This window comes from Rhinatrema bivittatum, chromosome 6, assembly GCF_901001135.1.
Source record: "Rhinatrema bivittatum chromosome 6, aRhiBiv1.1, whole genome shotgun sequence".
Taxonomy (NCBI): Eukaryota; Metazoa; Chordata; class Amphibia; order Gymnophiona; family Rhinatrematidae; genus Rhinatrema; species Rhinatrema bivittatum.
This window is the reverse complement of record NC_042620.1, coordinates 58,880,112-58,904,075: the sequence shown is the minus strand read 5'-3', so window position 1 is coordinate 58,904,075 and position 23,964 is coordinate 58,880,112. Positions and strand designations below refer to the sequence as shown.

At 44.0% G+C, this 23,964-nt stretch overlaps 1 protein-coding gene across 1 annotated transcript in view; it reads left to right on the top strand.

Moving 5' to 3' along the window:
- Positions 1-23,964, top strand: part of LRP1B (LDL receptor related protein 1B) — a 3,516,099-nt gene that overhangs the window by 2,374,118 nt on the left and 1,118,017 nt on the right. The window contains 1 exon segment of the mRNA XM_029607894.1: positions 2,108-2,257. Within this exon segment, the coding sequence (XP_029463754.1) occupies positions 2,108-2,257 (150 nt within the window).

The window sequence follows — 23,964 nt, the reverse complement described above, 5'->3', positions numbered from 1 at the left end:
CAACAAAAGTCCTCAAATTAAATTTGAACAACCTTCCAGTTGAGGGAAGGCTTCAACATTTCAGTATATTATGATTTTTGGTAAGAAAAGACCCTTGGGTATTAAAAATCCTTGCCTCTAAACAATCTATTCAAGAATCACTCTGTGAAGACAAAACAGCTCCAACTATTTCAACAAGAGCTTTTAACCATCCTAGCATCAAAATGTAGTGGAGCTAGTCCCAATACCAAAAAGAAGCATGGGTTTCTACTTCAACTATCTCCTTAATCCAAGGAAATCAGGTGATCTGTAACCCATGTTTGACCTCAAAGATCTCAAGGAACATCTAAGGTGAAAAAATTCAAGATGAACACTCTAGGATCCATCCTCCATTTGAAAATTGACTGGCTTATCATTCTAAACTTCAAAGAATCCTGCATGGATATATAAAAAATATATAACATAAACAAAATAGTTTCAAATTAATATATAAAAACTGATGTAAAAAAAAGGAATTATAAATAAAAAAGAGAAACATTATTTTAAAAGGAGTAAATATGTTGTTAAAAATGTTAAAACTTACTCATGCAGCCAAAAGTTGTTAGTAAGATAATGTTCTAAAAAAGATTGCCATCAATTACAGTGTCTAAATTCCAAGAAAAAAACTTTGGCAATAGTGTATGTGCTGTATATGTATTATATATATATATATATCACAAACTCCATAAGGTCAATATTCAAATCCGTTTAGATGGATAACTTTCAAGTTATCTAGCCAAATGTCTAGTATTGTATATTTATTATTTCCCTAACTTAGGTCTAGATTTTCTAACCTACCGCAGCGTCATGAATCACACGGTGCAGGGGGGCGGGGGGGACGAAGCAGGGGGCGGGTCTGCGATAGTGCTATTGGGCGCAAAATAGGCAATGAATAGGCTCCTTACCTTTTCGCCATCCACGCTGTCTTCGCAGCATCCACCCCGGTGCTGCCCCAACTCCTCATGTTCCAGTCTTGGCGCCACCCCTTTTTAGTGATCACTTTGAAAAATGACCCCCTTAGCCAACTAAAATTTAGACAGATAAATCTTTACCTGGCTAAGATTTATTAAAGGGGTGTGTGGAGGCATTCTGGGGTGGGGTTCAATTAGCAAAATGACTTATACAGCTAACTCCAATATTTGATGTTAGCTGGATAAGTTATTTGGCTAACTCTAGACTTGCTTGAGAGCAGACCTTAAATTAACTGGGAAAGTGATCCCCAGTAACTTTAGACTTAACCTGCTATGTTCAAAAGAATATAACTGGTTAAGTGCTGAAGTATAATAGGCCTATACGCCCTAATCAGCATCCTCCTCTCACTCACCAAAGCTCCAAAAGCTTAGCTCTGCTAGGCCAAGCTTTCCACCTCCTCCTTAAAGTGCACACAATCTCACTTATCAAAAGAATATATGGACTGGGTATCGGTGCCAGTTTCTCCCATCCCTCTGCTTCTACCAGATCCTATTTTTTCTAAAATCTCTAGGGCCCTCATTTTTTTCCAAACCCCAATCCTTAACCTCGCATCTTACTTGCACCTTAAATTTAAGTTTGTCTTCAGCCCAGATCATGATAGTGTCCTTTTGCGATTTGGGCCCAGTGCTTCTGCCATTGCTATGCGGGAAGCCAAGCAGTCCCTGAACACTGGCTTGAGAACCACTGGTTATAGCTGACATACTTATTACATTGGATGACTCTAAAATATTGTAAATGATCATTTCTGCAAATCAGATCTTTCTATTCGGATCCTGATGGCATTTTAAATGATATTAAGTTGCTTTTTCTTACCAGACTATTTGTTAGTGATTTAAATGATATTAGCAGGTTCTAAAAATTCAAAACGTATATTGTAAGCCTTCTTTTGACTACAATTCATATCTCTGATTTTATGAAAAGTGAAATTTGTATTCTATTGTGTTATTAAAATGAATAGTTTAAAAAGCATATAATGTTTTATTATCTCTGGTTGTTCTTTTTTCTCTATTTTGAAAAGTAAATCCCATGGCTATGGATGTATTATTCTGTAGTATAATAGATGAATATTACAATTCAATGACCACAAATATGTCTACATTGTATATTCTAATTACAGGTCTATCAATTGACTATGTTCAGAATAAACTTTATTGGATCAGTTCAGCAAATGGAACCATAAATAGATGTAACCTGGATGGTGGCAATTTAGAGATAATTGAGTCAATGAAAGAAGAATTAACAAAAGCTACAGCGTTAACCATTATGGGTAAGTGCAATTGTACTTGTACTATACCCTTGATGATTGATATTGATTAGCCCTTCATTAATTATGACCTGTTAAAGCCTGAAAAACGTAACAGTCCATTAGCAGAAGTGGTGCATTCAAAATACAGATTACTAGTACCTATATTCTTCAGCTGATTGCAAACAAGATCAGCCTGTCCTGAATAACTCTGTTCAGATAAAACCTAGGAATTCCAGAAATCCAACCTCATAGTTTGCTCACTCATTTCCAAATATTGTAATACTTTTGACTTTCATTGTACTATACATTTTTTTTATTTCCCTACTGAGGTAGTAAAATATTAAAGGACCAGAAAGAGCTCTTAAGTCATTTAAAAGAAAGCATATCTACTATACTATACTTATCTGTAATTTATCTACAATGGCCATATGGCTGGCATTTTAAACTGAAGTCCTCATTCAGTGTGAGGCAGAGGTCAAAAAAGCAAATAGGAATGATTCAGAAAGGAATGGAAAACAGAGAATCTCTTAATAATGAATGTAACTATTGTTATCCTCAATGAATGCATCACAGAGAGTAGATAGATACATATGTATTGATCCATGGAGTGACTACATCTTGAGTATTGTGTGCAGTTCTGGTTGCCCATCACAAAAAAGATAAATCAGAACTAGAAAAGGTATTGAGAAGGGCAATGAAAATGATAAAGGGGTGGAATGTCTCCCTTATGAAGAAAGGATAAACAGATTAGGGATCTTTAAGTTGTAGAATAGATGACTGAGATATGATAGAGGTTTATAAAAACATGAGAGGTGGAACAGATAAAGAGGGGATGGCTATTTTCCCTTACAAATAGTACTAAGACTGGGTTACACTCCATAAACCTAACAGGTTATGAATTAAAACAAATTGGAGAACATGTTTTTTTACTAAGTGTACAATCAAGCTGAGGAATTTGTTGCCAGAGGATGTGGTCAAGGTAGCTAACATAGCTGGGTTTAGAAGAGGTTTGGATAAATTCCTGGAGGAAAAGTCCATAAGGCATTATTAGCCAGATTTGGAATGCCATTGCTTGTCCCTGGGAATGAACAACAAGAAATGGATTTAGTCCCTGGGATGTGCTTGGTAACTTGTGAGCCAGGTTAGTTATTTTCGGAGGCAGAATACTTGACTTGATGTACTTTTGGTCTGACTCAGCCTGGCATATTGCATATGTGAATGTACTACAACATATGCCACAATGAGTCTCCAGTCACATAACGCTCTTTTTTACATTATTTCATATACGAAAAGGGTAATTTTCCAAGCAATTTCACGTGAAATTAACCACCCTTAATGCAGCTAAAAGCCTGCATTTTTTTCCACATCACACATATTTTTACTTGCTTTGAAAGGATGTGTTCCCAGAGATATATTTAGGTCAGGGGAGAAAAAAATATGTGCATAGATGGCATTTTAAAAGCTACACATGTACTTATACAATTCTAAAAAAAATTCTACTTGAACAAAAAGCAAATGCAAGTGGCCATACATATTTTGTACCTTTGACAGTTTTCAAATTGAAAGTTCTTCTGCACTTTCCTTTTGATAATTTGTGCAAAGACCATGGATAAAAAGTACACATAGACTTTATATCAGTGTGGACAGTTTGAATATTGCCCCCAATAAATATAAAAGATTCAAATTGTGGAGTAGCCTAGTGGTTTCAAGCTTGGTTGTGAGCGGCTGCCACACATTTGGTGGAATCCCTAAACACAGTTTTATTAGTCTGGAAGATGTGACCTAGATTCAACTAATGCTATACTGGTCATATAGTGTTCCACAAAAAGGTGGTATAAACTTAGGGAATGGAAATAGGTGTCTAAGGCTGTGCCTAAGCTATAGAATAGCGTTTACTGTCCTTTGACAGAAAGTTGTCAAAGTGACTGTGGCGCCATTGATGTCCCCATTCTGTCTTTGCTGCAGGACTCCAGCTGGGACTTGAACATACAGAGCAACAGCTCTAGAAATCCTATAAATCACAAGTGGCTTAGAAGCTTAAAGGCACAGCGAAAAGCTAAAAGTAGACAATTTTAGGAATCAATCACAGAGTTCCCATTTTACAGCCTCATCTCATAGCTGACAAACTTCTGCATGTTGAGTTATTCACTTGTAATTGGCTGTACAAAGACACTGCTAACAGCACTACCTCAGCTGTTTCAGAGGCACTGCTGACATTAGAATGCTCACCTAGCAGGCCTTCACTTACAGCCTTTGGTAAAGCACTTGTATAACATTGTTGCATTCCCACATTGTTTACAGGTCCTTACAAGCTAGCATACCTCTTTGTGTTTGCATGAACCCATTCACAGATGCTTTGTGCTACACCTAACTTGGCTAATTGTCAACTATCATGTCCAGATAGTGAGGTCCTTGGCCATTGGGGTATCATGTTGGTGAGATAAGCTTCTTGGGGAGGTGACACAAGGATGGTGGTCAGAATGTGTGAAGGCAAGATTGAGAATCAACTGGTGTCATGCCTTCACTTGTATTTGCAAGTCACCTCAGAAATATCAACATCATAGTTTGTAATGACTCTAAGAGCACCCACATATTTGGTAAAAAAAAAAAAAAAAAAAAAGGTTCATATCATTGAACCCAGTGCAAATCTGTGTAATAAGCTATTTGGCTCACCTGATCCATCACAAGTAGCCTTTGTCAGATATGGAGATGTCACGGTGCTGCAAGGCTTTTGGCTGCTCGAGCTCAAAGCTAGTCATGTGAAGCTGCTGTATTTTTGTATGTACCTTGAAAATATTCTGATTAATTTGCTGGTTGAGATAACTAGTATAAGTTACTGTCCTTATGAAATCTGTGGCCACCCTTAAAGCACATAGTCTGAGGATCCTGTGGTGAACAGCTTGCAGAATTGTCTCTTTCCAAGTTCAGTCACCAATATTCAGGGGTTTTATGGTTGCAGGCCTTTGCTGATCCACATGGCTGGCAGGACTTGTAGCCAAGCAGGAAGAGTTGCTGTCTTCTAGGCTGTGCCTCATGTGTTGTTTGTCACTTTTACAGTTAGTGTTGAGCAGGGCAGGTGTGCTGATAGATGCTCACTTATCAGCACTGTGTACAGCATAAAAGTTAGAGAAGCTGTTGTCAGCTGATGACCTCAGGGGCCTACAACCTGCCTCATTGGCAAACCTGTCACTGTGCTGAATATCTGAGGCAACAGCTCCCAGAAGTGTCATGTGGTTGCCATGATGGCTTATGCACTTTCTTAGTTGGCCTCCTTCAGTACCTCTGAGAAAATGCTTATCACAGATGTCTGTCAAGCTGGCAAGTGTATTACTCTTCTGTGTGGACTTTGCACTCTGCCATGCTTATTATCATGCAAGGACCAGGAGACAGTACTGATGTTAGATTATGGAAATGCCAGGACCATACTCATTGCCCATGGGTAGGTGCACAAACTGATGGAAGTAGTCTGTCCATATGTGTGACTATGTGTGCCTGGGTGAGGGACATGCTGTGTTAGCCTTGGTCTACATCTGAGTCTGGGGTAGCTGTTTGCCTCATTGTTCGCTCCATTACCATACCTATGCATACCCCAGTGCAGGCAGTGTGTGTGCATCCTTATTGCACAGATTGTTTTTCAACAAAAGTGATCCTGTGCTTCCACGTTTAGAATGAGGCTTCAGAGATACAATTGTATCATTGGGTGAGAAAATGAGTTCAAGTTTCTTCAAAGACCATTCCACCTACAGCTCACACTCTTTATTCCTTGTGTTCAGAGGGGGGGGGGGGAGTTTGAGGATGTAAAACTTGACAGTGTCACCCATCAGATATAGTGTGTCACATTTGTGGATGAGTAGATATCTGCCTGTAGTGAACCCGTTCCACCCCCCGGAACTCTGATGATCTTCCAACTAGTACCTAGAGTGAGCCTAATTGTTCCGTTATTTGGACATATGCACAGTTCTAAGAGCTTTAGCTGCTAGAGAGGGTTAGCTATTTTTGGGGGAGGGGATTGCTTGAGGCCTGCTATCACTCCTATTAGAGGTTCTGATTTTCCAGACTGTGTCCTAGTTACCCTCTTCTCTGTAGAACAGATCCTGGACACTTCCCATAGAGGCTACCACAACAGGCTACATCTTTTGCACCTTTCTCTGCCAGCTGACGTCAACAAAGATGTTTCCATATGTAGCTTGATGTGTTTAGCGTGCATACATAATGTGGTGGCACATTTCTGCAGTTTTTTTGGGGACCTGGTTAGGTGTGATGATTCTCCCATCATGACTTGTCCTGTACACAACCTATGCATTATGCACCTCTGTCTACTTGCTGGCTGCTCTAACACCATGTCAGCAGCTGTGTGACAACTGAGGAGGAGTGATGTATAGGAGTTGTATAGGTTAGATCAATCCCACAGCCCAAGAGCAGATAGCTCAGAGGCCTGCTGTTGCTTGAGAGGAAGCAGACCTCTAGAGACCAGCTGCCTCCATTGTAATGACCTGGCATGTGGATACCTGTTATCTAAGGCTGATATTTAGTGAACAGGTATTATATAGATCCACATGCCAGGCCAATACAGGGGAAGCAGCCGGTCTGTAGAGGTCTGCTTTCTCTCAAGCAACAGCAGGCAGGCCTCTGAGCTGTCTGCTCTTGGGCTTTGGGGTTGGTCACAACTCCTCCACTCCTCCTCAGTTGTCACACAGCTGCCTTACATGGTGTTAGAGCAGCCAGAAAATTGCAAACTTTTGGGCCGACGCAATACAGTGCGCTCAGCCGAGTGCACTGTTTAACCCGCTGTCGGATGCAGGTTAAATAGGCACTAATCCACCCCTAATGCAATAGGGGGATTAGCGCCTATTTAACGCACGACCAACGAGGAGTGAATGAGTTAGTGCTCATTACATGCAAATGCATGTGAATGAGGCTATTACTCATTCACTCCAAATGCAAAAAAAATAAATTTGTATCTCAGATGCACATTTATTGCTCAGATATTAACGCCTGCCTGGAGCAGGCATTAATAGCTGAGCGCACTGAAAAAAAAAAGTACGGAAAAGCAGAAAAAACTGCATTTCTGTACTTTTTTTAAACTTAAAAAAAAAGAAAAAAACCTGCCGGCCACTTTGAAGACCGATGCCAATATGCTCAGTGTCATTTTTCATAGCCAGCTGACTGCAGTTATGAAAACAGACACCGAGTTTATCGGCATCGGTGTTCATAACCAGCAGACTGCCGGTAACCGTGGGGTCGCATTAGCAAGGAGGCGCTAAGGGCGCGCTAGCGAACCTAGCGCTTTCTTGCTAGTACGACCCCTAATTTGTTTATTGCATGGCGCCCCCCTTGCGGGCACCATGTGTGTGCTAAGAAAGCGGGTGCTGAAAAGTCAGTGTCCTCTTTCCGCAAATTTTATTGTATAGGCCCCTTTTTGTTGAAAAGGGTTTTATCTAGATTGCCTTTTTGGTGAAGTGAGGACCCAAGTAAGGATCCCAATGTAAAGTCTTGTGGGGTGATTAGTTTTACTTTCCCTTAACACCACATGTCACAGGCTTTACATTTATAGTATTTACTCTTTGTCCATGATACCTGCAGCTACACATTTCTGTCCCTAAAGATAAAAAAAACACCTAGGGACTTATATCATTTTCAAGTAGCTCTCTGACTGAAGACTTATGTCATGATAGCATTCGGTGCCAGATCCAGAGAGAAGGGCCATTCTTGATCAGAGGTGATCTATCTTCACAACGTTATAGGCCAATAGTTTGTAATAGGTACACTATTTCCATCGCATAGCTAGACAATGTTTTGGTCCCCAACAGAGTAAAGACATAGCTACTCCAGCTCTAGCTAAATATATCTACTCCTATTCCACCAGACTGCATATGGAGATGAACACCTCCAACAGTTAGCTAAGAGTATGCTCTCTTGAGACGGAAACTGGAGCCAATACTGAAGCTCCACAGTAGGAAACCTCCTGTTGACCTCTATCTTCTTCCTTGGAAGCATACAATCAGTTTTTGGTTGTATGCCATAGGCCATATGATCTTGCCTGCCAGAAAAGTGCCCTCTTGGAATGGCCAATGGCAATTTAGCATGTAAGGTCATGTGGATCCCAAGCCTTTTACCTAGTGAACTCTTAAGAGAAAAAGCACAAAAGAAAAACTGACAACCAGAAAGTGCTCTTTCAAACATGTGACAACTTTATTACACAACAAATGTCAATAAATTGAAAGTAAGTCAACATCTTTTATAATTACATACTGCAAGGACAAGATATGTAATTGTACATGACATTTTAACTTAAGTAAATAGCACATTGAGTGTAGATTTCTGCATGCATTGTTACAAATAGCAATATTACATATATAATATTTGCATCTTATCCTTTTGGATAATTTTGATTACATCAAAGAACATAGGAAGCGGAAGTGGCACCCCAATAGCTACAGTACAGCTCTACTGTTAAAGCTGATAGCAGGACAACTATGTGATATAAACCAAAAGGCCCTAGACAGTCCATGTTGAAAGAGGAAACTTAAAGGGGGACAGTATAAAGGCCAAGGCAGAAGAGTTCAAGTGAAGGCCCCAAATAGTGCATGTTCAAAGAGTGCACTCAAATAGGTGAGTCTATGGGCCAAGGCAGCAGAATTTAAGTGAAGGTCCAGACAGTCCATGTTGAAAGAGAGTACACAAAGGGGGGGGGGGGGGGACAGCCTAAGGTCCAATGCATCAGAGTTCAAGTAGCAGGTAGCAGGATCAGAAATGGAGAATGCAGCATGGAGACTGAGGACCAGGACTGGAGAGCACAGTATGGAGGCCGAGGACCAGGCCAAAACACCACAGCATGGAAGCAGGAGTACTAGGAGAAGACACAGCAGCATGGAAGTAGGAGCCCCAGGTGAAGAGACTACAGCATGGAGGCAGGAGCCCCAAGAGAAGACACAGCAACAAAGAGGCTGCAGCAGAATGAGATGAGATGAGACACAACATGGAGGAAGCAGCAGGATGGAATGAGATGAAATGAGATGAGACAGACACAAGTATCAGGAGCAGGCGATGAGACCTGATGCAAAGAGGCAGCAGCTGGACTGTGACTGGAAAACACATAAAGGAAGCTGAGGTACAGGCAGAGCATCAAGGAAGGCTTTTGAATGAGGCTGCAGGACAACAGTGGCAGATAGTAGACCATCCCCTTCAGCAAGATGGCACAGGAACTCTGTAGTGAGGATGGGCCCAGCAGTCTTCTTCCATCTAGCCAGCACAGGAATGCTGTCAAGAGGCTCAACCAGGCTTATTGAAGAAGTCTTGTTTCTAGGCATTACAGTGCATCAGTTGTGAAAGCTCATGACCCTTGAAGATGGCAAATCTTTGGGGGTTCTACCCCTGGTTTCTCTATCGGACCAGGGACTACTATGTGATGTAGAGTCTTTGGATGCTGGGGAAGGCACTGGTGGAGGCTCCAGCATTCCTTGTAGAATCTGAGTAAGGACACTGGTGAGGTTATTTAGAGACATTTCCACTATGGTGAGTGCTTGTGTGTGGGCTGCAGTCTGGTCACTGATGGCCTGGATTTGCACATTGACAGCCCTACTGATTCGCATTAGTTCTGCCCATATGTAGTGCAGGTGGACACCATGGCTCTTTTGCAGCTGGTCCAATTGCTCATGCATTGAGGCCTCGCTTGGTGTGGGAGGTGGTGTCGGAGTTGGTGCCAGAGCTGGTGCTATGCTAGTCATGGGCAGAGTAGAGCTTTGAACTATCTAAAAGTGGCATGAGAGGACTGATAGGTTACTCCTTCTCTGTGTGTGCTGCCTCATGCTGGCCATATGGTGTCCTGGACTGAGGTTGTGCTGCTTCTATTGTGAGCCATTGCAGGCTGGGTTCCTCCATGAAGCTGGAAAGATTTTGGCTCACATTGATTGGGTTGCTGAGCCATAGGCTTGCAGGATCTGGCTATGCTCAGGAAGCTGTTGCTTCTCCTCCTCCTTCTTGCTGAACTGTGTCTCAGTGTCCATAAGCAAGGGGCCATGTAAAATTGCTGCTGCTGCATGGCTGGTCCATGGTTTCTTCATTGCTGGTCCCTGGGGCTGCATAGCTGGGACCTGCAGAGTCTTGGGTGAGAGCTGTGACTCTTGGCTTTAATACTTATATTTTCTTCTTTGTTTTCACAGCTCTCACCCAAGACTCTGCCGGTCCCAGCTGTGCAGCCCCAGATATTCAGCAGAATAAACGTCTTGCTGATTATACTTTCCTAAATGTATCCAGATAACTAAAAATCTAACCAGCTATGTTTAAATTTAAACAATTAGGTTTTTTTACTTATCCGGCATTGTGTGTCTGGAAAACTAGCTACTTAATTGAATATCATTGGGAATGCCAGGAGCAGGCAAGTTTAAACCATGCTTCTGACAGGTTTTTTTTTTTTTTGCTATTGGCAGGATGGGATGGGGGATCTTTGGGGATGAGGGGTGCAGCCCTGTCAATTGGAACTTTGGATGGGTTGGAGGGTCAAGGGAGGATGCAGGATTAAGCTATAATACAAAATGAGGAAGGGGTGGGAGGAGGGGGGTCTCAACCTCCGAACACAACAGCTGGGAGGTGGAGGATGCATGTCCCAACAGGTCCATATATAACTTTTTTTTTCGGAGGAATGTGGAGAGAATCGGGCCACAGGCCCCTAAACCTTTTCATTTTTAATTTTGCTTTGAGAGCACTATTTAACTGGATAGCTTTTAAAGATGTCCAGTTAAGGAGCTAGATATCTGGCAACACAAGGTCAGATATCATTAGACCTGCTCTGAAGCAGGTCTAAAGTTCTCCAGCTATCTTAGGCCTAAATTCATTAAATTGCTATAAATAAAGCAAAAATAGCACCCGCAATAAAAATGGGTGTGGTTAGGCAAATTTCTTGTCTAACGCATTGCATGGGCAATTTACTTGTGGCGTGTCGCATTGTCACATTGCACGTTGCATCAGCGCATACTGTGTTGCATCAGCACACCGCATGTCATTTTATGCAGCATGCGTAAATTAGTGCATGTTTCATTATTTTTCTAGCTCATATATACTAGCTTCCTGCAGCTGCCTCTTTGAGGGTATGTCAGGCGTTTGAAGAGAGGAGAGTAGGTGAGTTGGTGGTAGTTGGTAGATGGTTGGAGACAGCGATATCTGAGTGCAGGTTCTGTAGCTTGTTTATATTATCTGTTTCCCTTTCCCTTGGTCTATTGTCTTGATCTGTGTGTGTGAAAGATTTTGTTAGTTTGTCCTGTTTGTGTGTCTTTGAGTTCGGGTGCGGCAGAAGAAGAGTGTCAAGGTGTGGTGGTGAGGAGGAGGAGTGGTAAGGTGTGGTGGTGAGGAGGAAGAGAAGAGGTGAGGCCTGATGGTGAGCCACAGGAGGAGAGTTGTGGACTGATCATGAGGTGTGGTGGTGGTGATGAGGAGGAGGAGTGGGAAGGCATGGTAGTGAGGTGGAGGAGGATGAGTGGTGAGGAGTGGTTGTGAAACTTAGTGGTGTGGTGGAGGAGAAGTAGAAAGGCTCATTGGTGCTGAGGAGTGGGGAGGATGGAGAGTGAGAAACAGGGGGAGGAGAGGCTTGAGGAGAGGAGTGGGAGGAGGCAAGAGAGGAGGAGGGAAGATGAGGGAAGGAGTGCTAGTGGAAGGAGGAAGAGTAAGATAAGGAGAAGAGAAAGGGAGGGGGCAAGGGATAGGAACAGGTGGGAGGGGGAAACGTATAGGCAGGCAAATCTGGTGGGAGGTAGATGACAGGCAAAGGATAGACAGAGAGGGCAGAGGGGAGGGGAATCAGTAGGGCAGGTGCAGGAAAGGGGAAGGAGAGGGTGGGAGTGAGGAGTGGAAGTGAGAGTGAGGAAAGGGAGACACCTCTCCAGAAGTGGAAGTGGCACCCCCTTCAGGCAGCTAGGCAGCAGGGCTTGTATGTCTCAGGGCATTGAAGTTCAGCCCAGTGGACAACAAAATGATCATCACCGTGATCCTGGATTTTTATGCTATGCTGTTCGGCAACTGCGAGGTGAAGACCTCGAGGGCAACCAAGGGCAAGATCTGGTGCACCATGACCCAGGCAATCTCAATGCGCAGCAGTATGAGATACAAATGGGAGCAGGTAGCCACAGATCCTGGGATAGAAAGGCTCAGTAAAAGATCATTTCAGCAAACCGCAACAATTCCATATACTTTCTTCACCTGTCTAATGATAAATATACAGCATTGCAAGTGAAGGCAATGCTGACCTTTTATCTCTGAAAAATAATTTTCAGGAATTATTTATAACCTGCAGTTCTCCTATATAAAATAAGATGATTATATGTATGTTACCATATTTTGTAATAGTGGGTTCTCAATGTATCTTTTTCAAAATGATTTCAATTTACAGATTGGGCACAAAAGGGAATGCAATCCATAATTGGGGTAAACTTTCAAATACTCAGGTACATTTTACTTCATTGAAAATAGAATTAAACTGTCTTTGATTCACTGTTTTTTCTCCTATTCTGTGTCAATGGAAAAAAGTTTACTGAATCAGATCCTTAGCAATCTATTGTTAAAAATTGGCTAAATTAGCTGGATAACTTAATTCCTTCCTGAAACACCCCTGGATCACCTCTTATTTGGCTAGATTTTGGCTGGATAATGATTTATCCATCTAAAATCTAGCTGGGTAAGTGGTTTGATATTCCGGATCTTGCCATTTAGATGGATAACTTGTGAATTATCCATCTAAATTGCTTTGAATATTCACTTAATAACATTTATTAAATGCAAACTTTCCTTATGAAGCCATAAAAGCATCCAAGAGCACAATTGCAATTATATTTGTGCTGCATTGAAGAAGAATTCACCATAAATAAGATTCAGTAACTGGAACAGTTAATATACCACCCCCCTCTCTGCTGCTCATCACCGATAGCAAGCAGAAACACATAGATGCTCAACAATCTTTAAACTGGATATAATGGCCACAGTTTTGTTAGGTGACCTATAGTGAATCTAATACCAGGTGCCTGGGTTTTTTCTCACTTTGACAACCCGTTTCCTACCTGAAAATGGAGCTTTCCAGGATCAGTAAAGTCACTAATTAAGTATTCCTGAGTACTGCCAGTGATGACATTCCCTGGTCTGGTGGCGTAAATGGCCTTCTGGGACCATTTTGAATTGCAAGGCTAGTTCGACTAAGGGAACTAGCCTTGCCCTACAATTCAAGGGCTGTCCTTAAATTGCAGGCCATTGATGTTAGGATTTAACAGTAATGTGGAAAAAGTGAGAATTAACCTTAAAGATTTATAGACAAATATATAACATATAGAGATGTGAATCGTGTGATCAATCGTCTTAACGATCAATTTCGGCTGGGAGGGGGAGGGAATCGGATCGTCGCCATTTGGGTTTTTTAAATATCGTGAAAATCGAAAACCGGCACACTAAAACATCCCTAAAACCCACCCGACCCTTTAAAATAAATCCCCCACCCTCCCGAACCCCCCCAAAATGCCTTAAATTACCTGGGGTCCAGTGGGGGGGAGGGCGGGAAAACCGGCACACTAAAACAACCCTAAAACCCACCCCGACACTTTAAAATAAATCCCCCACCCTCCTGAACCCCCCCAAAATGCCTTAAATTACCTGGGGTCCAGAGGAAGGGTCCCGGTGTGATCTTTTACTCTCGGACCTCTGGTGCTTGTAGAAATGGCGCAGGCGCTACCTTTGCCTTGTCATATGACAGGTCAAAGGTAGCGCCGGCGCCATTTTGTTTTTTGTCCCCCGAGGTCAGGAGCATAGGAGATTGCTCCCGGACCCCCGCTGGACCCCCAGGGACTTTTGGCCAGCTTGGGGGGGTCAGCTCATATATACTGGCTTCCTGCAGCTGCCTCTGTGGACCACGTGATGGCCGCGTCACGTCGATGACGCGGCCGTCATGTGGTCCACCCGGTTCCGCTCCCGGACCCCTCGTTGGACACAAACGGAACTTTTGGCCAGCTTGGGGAGGTCAGGAGGCCCCCCCAAGCTGGCCAAAAAGTTCCGTTTGTGTCCAACGAGGGGTCCGGGAGCGGAACCGCGGTGGACCACGTGACGGCCGCGTCACTCCGACGTGACGCGGACGTCACGTGCTCCTCGCAAAGGAATAGAGGAATGGCTTCCTGACTCCCCGCTGGACCACCAGGGAATTTTGGTAAGTCTTGGGGGGGGGGGATTAAGGAGGGTGAGGGGTTTAAATTTTTATTTAGGGAACCGGTGCACGTATGGACATAGACTCAACTTATGGAATTCTCCATATGTCCATATTGACCGAAATTGACCCCCCTTTTCGACTTATGGACTTATGAACTTAAACTTTTTGTCTGCACATCCCTAGTTGATTTATTCACCTTTGGGTTTTTTTTAAATTAGGGATTTAATAGTAGCTTGGGCTATCACAGGTCCTTTCCCACAGGCCGCTCCCTAAGCGATGGTCGGTTCAAAGCTGGTCTCTACAAACTCCTCCCCCCTTAACTCCTTAGAGGCTTAAATATCTGCTGTGACATTAAAGCAACATGAATAATAGGTAACACATGGTAAAGCACCACTAAGTACATGTCCAACAACACAATGAGCACAATCACCCTCAGCTAAAATGACCCTAATATTCACCTACTGTCCTATCCTGATTTATGTCAAAGAAAACTGTTCACTAGTAAAGATCACGGTCATCTACTGACACCAGGAGGCAGCGATTGAAAGGGGTGGGAAATGTGCTTATCCCAAATGTAACCTCCAATGATCTAGTACCCAGACCTCTACAGCCCGCTAGTTAGGAGCCTGCTAATTATCTACAGCACCACTTGCTGATGTGAGTTACATGGCATTCTGGATCCAAATTTGAAAGTGGCTATGCAATCAGGTGGCCATCTGACCTGCAATAGAGGGGGTGTGGAGGGGTGGAAGGTGGCCAGCAGATAGCCAGGCTCTCTGTACTTCCTTCTCCCTTTGCCATTGCCCATGTAGAGGAGAATTCCAATCCTTGAAGGCCCTTGAGAGTCAAGAAAGTGTTCCAGGGCAAGGGAAAAGAGACAGACACTGCCATTACGAGTTGTACGTGCCCACACTCCTTCTCTCCATGGAGGTTATAGGGGAGGAATAAGTCAGGCCACAAATAGCACTGCTTCATGATTAACCAACCACAGTGATATGCAGATGTCCAGTTAATATTAAAACGGTACTGTCTGAATCACATGGTCCTTTTGTTTTACCTTAAAAATATATCTAACATTGATCTGTTCCAAGTATCTTTTTTGTATTTTTTTTAATATATCAATACTGGACAGATATTACATTTTGTCAGTTGGGGGTTAAAATCAATTAGGCAATAGTATTTTATGGAAATTTTAACTTATAAAGTTAATCACAAATGTATAACCATAATCTGATAAAAAGATATCACAAGCAGCTTGTTTGCTGACCTTTATTTCTATGCAACTCCTTTGACAAAAAGACTCACAGCTGTTTAATGTGTAAAAGTTAGCATTCATTGACTTTGCAATGCTTAGAATCTTTGTTTAAATCAATGCTAACAGAATAAGCATCTACCGTTTTCTTCAGGGAGCTGTTGGAAGCCCTTAATGATAGGAATTGTTAAGGACATTTGTTCATACTTTCAACTGCACTCCCAGAATTGCTTCTGTGCCTGTACTTGGATAAAAGCTTTTGCTAAGATTCACGGTAAATATAACAAGGCTAGAGATGAACCCTTTGGGAGATCCAATGCTTTTAAAGTAAATGGCTTGCATCAAGTAAAAAAAAAAAAAGTTTCATGTTCACCTGAGTGAAATTACAAGGCTGATTTCACTGATGTTCACAAAAAAAACCAAAAAAAACAAGAAGCCTTTTACTAGTACCATTTTGTCACTTGGTATTTTTTTCACTTTAGATTTATAATTTCCAGATACATTTCAACGTTTTTATTTGTTTCATATTTAATTAATTTTGTAAATAAACGCTCCCAATTGCAATTTAAAATAAGTAATTCAAGCCTATATTTAAATTTTTTAGATAGTTTTCTTTTTTGTTGTTGTTTTTGGTAGCCATGAGTGACTTCAGAAAGTCAGATCTATTACAATTGCCATTGCAAGGAGATTTTTCCTGTGAAAAGCTGACTTTAAACTGTTTTCAGTATTTCACAAAAAGCATTTGTCTCTGAACCCGAAATGGAAAAACTGCAATGTTTAGATTTCAAAAGATTTGAAAATCTGCAGCATATTTAAAAAAAAGCTCTAAATTTATGGAGCTCCATTGAAGTTAGGGGGATCAATTTTGGTAGCTAAAGCATTTCTGCGCCATACCCACAAAAATCTGGCATTCTGTAAGAGCAGGCACTGTAATTTATGAGATGTGACCCATAATCATGATTGCAAAACTATACTCATACTCTGATCACAATTTTTCTGTCCATCGTTGAATGTAACTAATAAGAATGCCGTCTTTATGAAAAAATGTCATTTACATGTATGTACACAAAATAATTGTAAATTACCAAAGAAATAATCACCTCTGGACAGGAATTTTATTTATTTCTTTAGTCTTATTTAATCTTTGCCTTTCCAAAGTTTGCCTATGGTAATATACAACAGTAAAAAAGGACAACATCTAGAAACCTAAGGGGCGGATTTTAAATGCCCTGCGCGCGTAAATCCGGCCGGATTTACCCGCGCAGGGTCCTTGCGCGCCGGCGCGCTTATTTTGCATAGGCTGCCGGTGCGCGCAGAGCCCCGGGACGCACGTAAGTCCCGGGGCTTTGTAAAAGGGGCGTATCGGGGGAGTGGCCGGAGTGATGCGGCGCTTTGGGGGCGTGTCGCGCGTGACGCGGCGTTTCGGGGGCGGCGACGCGGGCGTGGTTTCGGCACGGGGGTGTTCCGGGGGCATGGCTGCTGCCTCCGGACCAGCCCCCCGGGACCGGAACATGGAACGGGGCTGCTGGCCGGCGTGCGCAAAGTTAGTGGGGGGTTTAGATAGGGCAGGGGGGTGGGTTAGGTAGGGGAAGGGAGGGGAAGATGAGGGGAGGGCGAAGAAAAGTTCCCTCCGAGGCCGCTCCAAAATCGTAACGGCCTCGGAGGGAACAGGCTGCGCGCAGTGGGCTCGGCGCGTGCAGGTTGCACAAATGTGCACCCCCTTGCGCGCGCCGACCCCGGATTTTCTAAGATACGCGCGGCTACGTGATTTAAAAGGTGATTTAAAAGGACCAGAACTGCAGGGCTTATGAGGTAAGGAGGAGTCACTATGAGTTAATTTGGAAAGAGGGTTAGTAATGTGCGCTGCCCGTTCCCTCCGAGGCCGCTCCAAAATCGGAGCGGCCTCAGAGGGAACTTTCCTTCCACCCCCCCACACCTTCCTCTCCCTTCTCTACCTAAACCACCCTCCCGGCCCTATCTAAACCCCCCCTACCTTTATTCCAAAAGTTACTACTGCCTCCGGGCAGTAGTAACTTACGCGCGCCGGCTGTCTTCTGGTGCGGCAAGCCCCATCACAGGCCGCTGTGTCGGGGCACTCGGCCACGCCCCCAGACCACCCACACGCCCATGAACATGCCACCAAACCGACGCCATGCCCCCCAGCCACGCCCACGACTGCCCCTTTTTGCAAGCCGCGGGACTTACGCGCGTCCCGGGGCTTGCGCGCGCCGCCGAGCCTACGCAAAGTAGGCCCGGCACGCGCAGGTGGGTTTTAAAAGGATTACATGCAAACCTTATACGCGTAACCCTTTTAAAATCTGCCCCTAAGTGAAATTAATAACAGGTAATGGACTTCTCCTCCAAGAAATTATCCAATCCTTTTTTAAACACAGCTATACTAACTGCACTAACCACATCCTCTGGCAACAAATTCCAGAGCTTAATTGTGCGTTGAGTAAAAAAGAACTTTGTCCGATTAGTTTTAAATGTGCCCCATGCTAATTTCATGGAGTGCCCCCTAGTCTTTCTATTATCCGATAGAGTAAATAGCCGATTCACATCTACCCGTTGTAGACCTCTCATGATTTTAAACATCTCTATCATATCCCCCCTTAGCCATCTCTTCTCCAAGCTGAAAAGTCCTAACCTCTTTTGTCTTTCCTCATAGGGGAGCTGTTCCATTCCCCTTATCATTTTGGTAGCCCTTCTCTGTACCTTCTCCATGTGAACCTTATACGCGTAACCCTTTTAAAATCTGGCCCTAAGTGAAATTAATAGCAGGTAATGGACTTCTCCTCCAAGAACTTATCCAATCCTTTTTTAAACACAGCTATACTAACTGCACTAACCACATCCTCTGGCAACAATTCCAGAGCTTAATTGTGCGTTGAGTAAAAAAGAACTTTGTCTGATTAGTTTTAAATGTGCCCCATGCTAACTTCATGGAGTGCCCCCTAGTCTTTCTATTATCCGATAGAGTAAATAGCCGATTCACATCTACCCGTTGTAGACCTCTCATGATTTTACGAGTACCTGATGGTCCAGTGGGGGTGCGGGGACCGAGCTCCCGCTCTCGGGCCATCGGCGCCATTTTGGCTGCCACTCAAAAATGGCGCCGATGGCCCGATTAAAAAAACCCCACCCGACCCTTTAAAGATGACCCCTTAGCTTCTCCCACCCTCCCGATCCCCCCAAAACATTTTTAAATTACCTGGTGGTCCCGGGAGCGATCTCCCATTCTCGGGCCATCGGCTGCCAATCATAAAGGTGGCGCCAATGGCCCTTTGCCCTTACCATGTGACAGGGTATCCGTGCCATTGGCCGGCCCCTGTCACATGGTAGGAGCACTGGCTGGCCAGCGCCATCTTTAAAGATGGCCGCCTCCATTGTAAAGATGGCGCCGGCCATCCAGTGCTCCTACCATGTGACAGGGACCGGCCAATGCATGGATACCCTGTCACATGGTAAGGGCAAAGGGCCATCGGCGCCAACTTTATGAGTGGCAGCCGACGGCCCGAGAACGGGAGATCGCTCCCGGGACCACCACTAGAGCACCAGGTAATTTAAACATGTTTTGGGGGGATCGGGAGGGTGGGAGAAGCTAAGGGGTCACCTTTAAAGGGTCGGGTGGGGTTTTTTTTTAATCAGGCCATCGGCGCCATTTTTGAGTGGCAGCCAAAATGGCGCCGATGGCCCGAGAGCGGGAGATCGGTCCCCTCACCCCCACTGGACCACCAGGTACTCGGAAAAAGTTTGGGGGGGTTCGGGGGGGGGGGGAAGGTAAGGGGTCAATTTTAAAGTGTCGGGCCTCACTAAAAAAAATTAATGATGTGAATCGGAACTGATTCCGATTCACATCTCCAGCGATCAGATTTTTTTCTCCCTCCAGCCGAACCCGATCGTTAAGACGATCGGGCACACGATTCACATCTCTAGTAAATATAACTACCTTAACATAAGGATTGAGGGTAACCTTGCCAAAGCGGCAGTTACTATTGAAACCCGGGCACTTTTCAGGGTTACTGGTAAGCCCTGGTAATAGTCTTGTAGTGCAGTTAGGGGAAAAAATTAAGGAGAGGATACATTCTAGGGGTGTGCATTCGTTTTTGCCGTGTTGGCGATCCACAATGTATATTACACTATTCGTAGTATTTGTGGGGAAGCGAAATGTATCGCAACTCCCCACGAATACACAAATCTTCAACGAATTCTACGGCCACCTAAATAAAAATTTAAACAAACCCCCCACCCTCCTGAACCTCCCCAAGACTTACCAAAACTCCCTGGGGATCCAGCGGGGGGTCCGGGAGCCATCCCCTGCACTCACACCCTCGGTGCCGGTTTCATCATGGTGCCGATAGCCTTTGTCACAGAGGCTACCAGTGCCATTGGTCAGCCCCTGTCACATGGTCATCGCTGCCATCTTGTGCTCCTACCATGTGACAGGGGCCGCCGCAGTTCGGGGGTGGGGGAAGGTAAGGGATTAGTTTTATAGGGTCGGGGTGGGTTTAGGGGTTGTTTTGGTGTCCCGGTTTTCTTGCCCTCCTGCCAAATAACTCCCGTTAGTGTACGGGAGTAACGATTTTTCACGATAAATCGTGAAAATTTCTATTGTATCGCACACTGTACCGATTTTTAACGATTTAAAAAATATCGGACAATTTTTTTAAATCGTCAAAAAACGATTCACATCCCTAATATTTACAATCAACATCAAGCAGCTATCAAACACATAACAAACGTACTGCTAGCAACATTTTTTACAGGGTGAGCAGCCTTCTTGATAATTCAGACAATGCTGCTTGAATGAGTTTTTCTTTTGTATTTGCCCATAGAAGCAGTCCTCTGCTTTTTCCCTAATGTCTGTACATCAGTATCCTGGACTGTAAAAGTAGGGTCCAAGTTTTGTCTGTTGTCTGAATTCAATTCTCCTTTTAGTCCCGCAGTTGAAGCAGAGAGCAATGTTACAGTTGCATCAAAAGAATCAAGGCTAACTGGTTAAGGGTAGTAATCCACATAGGGATGTGAATCGTTTTTTGACGATTTAAAATATCGTCCGATATATTTTAAATCGTCAAAAATCGTTAGGGCCACGATACAATACCAATTCCCCCGATTTATCGTTAAAAAATCGTAAATCGGGGAAGGGGGAGGGCAGGAAAACCGGCACACTAAAACCCCTAAAACCCACCCCCGACCCTTTAAATTAAATCCCCCACCCTCCCAAACCCCCCCCCCAAAATGCTTTAAATTACCTGGGGATCCAGCTGTGGTCCAGAATGGCGGCGGTCCGGAACGGCCCCCTCAATTGAATCCTTTTGTCTTCAGCCGGCGCCATTTTGCAAAATGGCCACCGCAAAATGGCGGCGGCCATAGACAAAAATGATTCAACGCAGGAGGTCGTTCCGGACCCCCGCTGGACTTTTGGCAAGTCTTGTGGGGGTCAGGAGGCCCCCCCAAGCTGGCCAAAAGTTTCTGGGAGTCCAGCGGGGTTCAGGAAGCGATTTCTTGCCGCGAATCGTTTTCCGTACGGAAAATGGCGCCGGCAGGAGATCGACTGCAGGAGGTCATTCAGCGGGGGTTCCGGACCGCCGCTGAACGACCTCCTGCAGTCGATCTCCTGCCGGCGCCATTTTCCGTACGGAAAACGATTTGCGGCAAGAAATCGCTTCCTGAACCCCGCTGGACTCCCAGAAACTTTTGGCCAGCTTGGGGGGGGCCTCCTGACCCCCACAAGACTTGCCAAAAGTCCAGCGGGGGTCCGGAATGACCTACTGCGTCAAATCGTTTTTGTCTATGGCCGCCGCCATTTTGCGGCGACCATTTTGCAAAATGGCGCCGGCTGAAGACAAAAGGATTCAATTGAGGGGGCCGTTCCGGACCGCCGCCGTTCTGGACCACCGCTGGATCCCCAGGTAATTTAAAGCATTTTGGGGGGGTTCGGGAGGGTGGGGGATTTAATTTAAAGGGTCGGGGTGGGTTTTAGGGGGTTGGCTCACGATTTTAACGATTTTTCACGATATTTTTAAAACCCAAACGGCAACAATACGATTCCCTCCCCCTCCCAGCCGAAATCGATCGTTAAGACGATCGAGGACACGATTCACATCTCTAAATCCACATGCCTTCTGTTAAGAGTAGTAACTGCTGCTCTATGCAGTTACTCTATTTATTTATAAGACTTAGAGCCTGCTGATCACACAACTCATCGTGTTACACTAAACATACATAATAAAATCAATACAGTATATACTATAACAGAATAAAACAAAAGTCAATAAAAACAAAATTAAAGTAGCCTTTCATCAACTAAGTATATCACAAATGTCCAAGTGAAGCTGAACCAAGTAAGCCAGCTAGACAGGAAATGCATGTGAAAACAAATTAGTTTTTAGGAGTTTCCTAAAACTTTGGCGATCCATCTCTGCTTTAAGGAATGCAGGAAATTAATTCCACAGCTGGGAACCCACAATACTGAACATATGGTCATGAGACTGGGTAAGGTGTTCCTTTTTGAAACAGAGAATGACAAATGGGTCTTTTGAAGAACATTGCAGAGAGAGACTAGGACAGTAAATGGCAGCTTAGGTAAGCTACTAGGGGCAAGGCCATGAATGGATTTGAATACTAAAATGAAGGTTTTGAATCTTATATACTAGTGTAGTGGAAATGAGCTAGTATCAGAGAGATGAGAGCATATAAAAATATTCCAGAACCAAACGAGCTGCAGAGTTTTGAATAGCTTGCAAGGCTCTCAGGTTTGACTGTGGTAAACTTAGGTAAAGAGCATTGCACTAATCTAATAATGTTAAGATTAAGGACGATATGACTAGATGAAAATCATAGGCACTCAGAAGCAGTTTAATAGTACATAATATATGTAACTTAAAAAAAACAAAACAGCTGTGAACCAGTTGCTGATCTTGTGGACATAGATAGATCTATCAAGTAGAACTCCTAAGTCCCAAGCCTCAGAGTTGATTGAGATGTTAATATTTTAGAAGGACCAATAAGGAGGGATGGGCTCAGTCTCGGCACAGTCTCTGTTTTGTTGAGATTCAATACAAGCCATTCACTGATTTGCAAGAAATAGTGAGTGAGCTTATCCAACGCAGCTGAGAGAGTGGGTGAGATGGGCAAGAAAAACTGTATGTCGTCTAAAAATATTTTAAAGGAAATGTCAAGCTGAGAGTGAGTATGGCAGAGAGGGAGCAGATAGATATTAAATAATGTAAGAGAGAGTGAGTAACATTGAGGAACACCAGTGGTAAGAGCTGAGACACAGAGGAAGAAAAGGAGCCACCAGCAGCCACTCTATAAGAGTGATCTTTTTACCCACATGCACCCTTTTCTTCATTTCCTACATCTAAGCCCTTAGGGATCTGCAGCGCCTTTTTGAAATTGTTTACTGTTTTCATCCTTGCCAAGCACGTTCAAACAGCATTGTCTGAATTATCAAGAAGGCTGCACACCCCATAAAAAGGTTGCTAGCAGTAATTTTGTTATGGATTTGCAGCTGTGTGGATTTGATTGTAAATATTGTTGCCATTAACATAAGGCGTGGCGGTAACCTGCAGGAAGTGGCAGTTACTACCCTTAACAAAGTACATGGGGGTAATCTACATGAAGTGGCAGTTACTACCTTTAACACAAACGTGGGAGTAACCTGCGCAGAGCAGCAGTTACTACCATAAGAAACTTTCTGGGCACACTCATTGACCATTTAGTCTTTTTCTGCCATCCTTGCTATGTTACAATGTAATATCCTGACTACCTCTCAGAACATAAAATACCTGGTGTCTGGCTCTAGGGGTTTGCATTCGTTCCTTACGGTTTGGGAATCTGCAACGTATAGGGCCTTATTCGTTGTATTCGTGGGGAAGCGAAACATATCGAAATTCTCCACGAATACAACGAATCTCGAATAATTCGGCCACATAAAGGACCCAATTTAAACGAACCCCCCCCCCAACCTCCTGACCCCCCAAGACTTACCAAAAGCCCTGGTGGTCCAGTGGGGGGTCCGGGAGCCATCCCCTGCACTCACACCCTTGGCTGCTGGTTTCAAAATGGCACCGATAGCCTTTGACCTACTATGTCACAGGGGCTATCGGTGCCATTGGCGCCATCTTGTGCTCCTACCATGTGACATTTTGATTACTGGCAGCCAACGGCCCGCGTGCAGGAGATCGCTCCCGGAACCCTGCTGGACCACCAGGGACTTTTGGCAAGTCTTGGGGGACCCTCCTGACCACCACAAGACTTGCCAAAAGTCCAGCGGGGGTCCGGTAGTGACCTCCT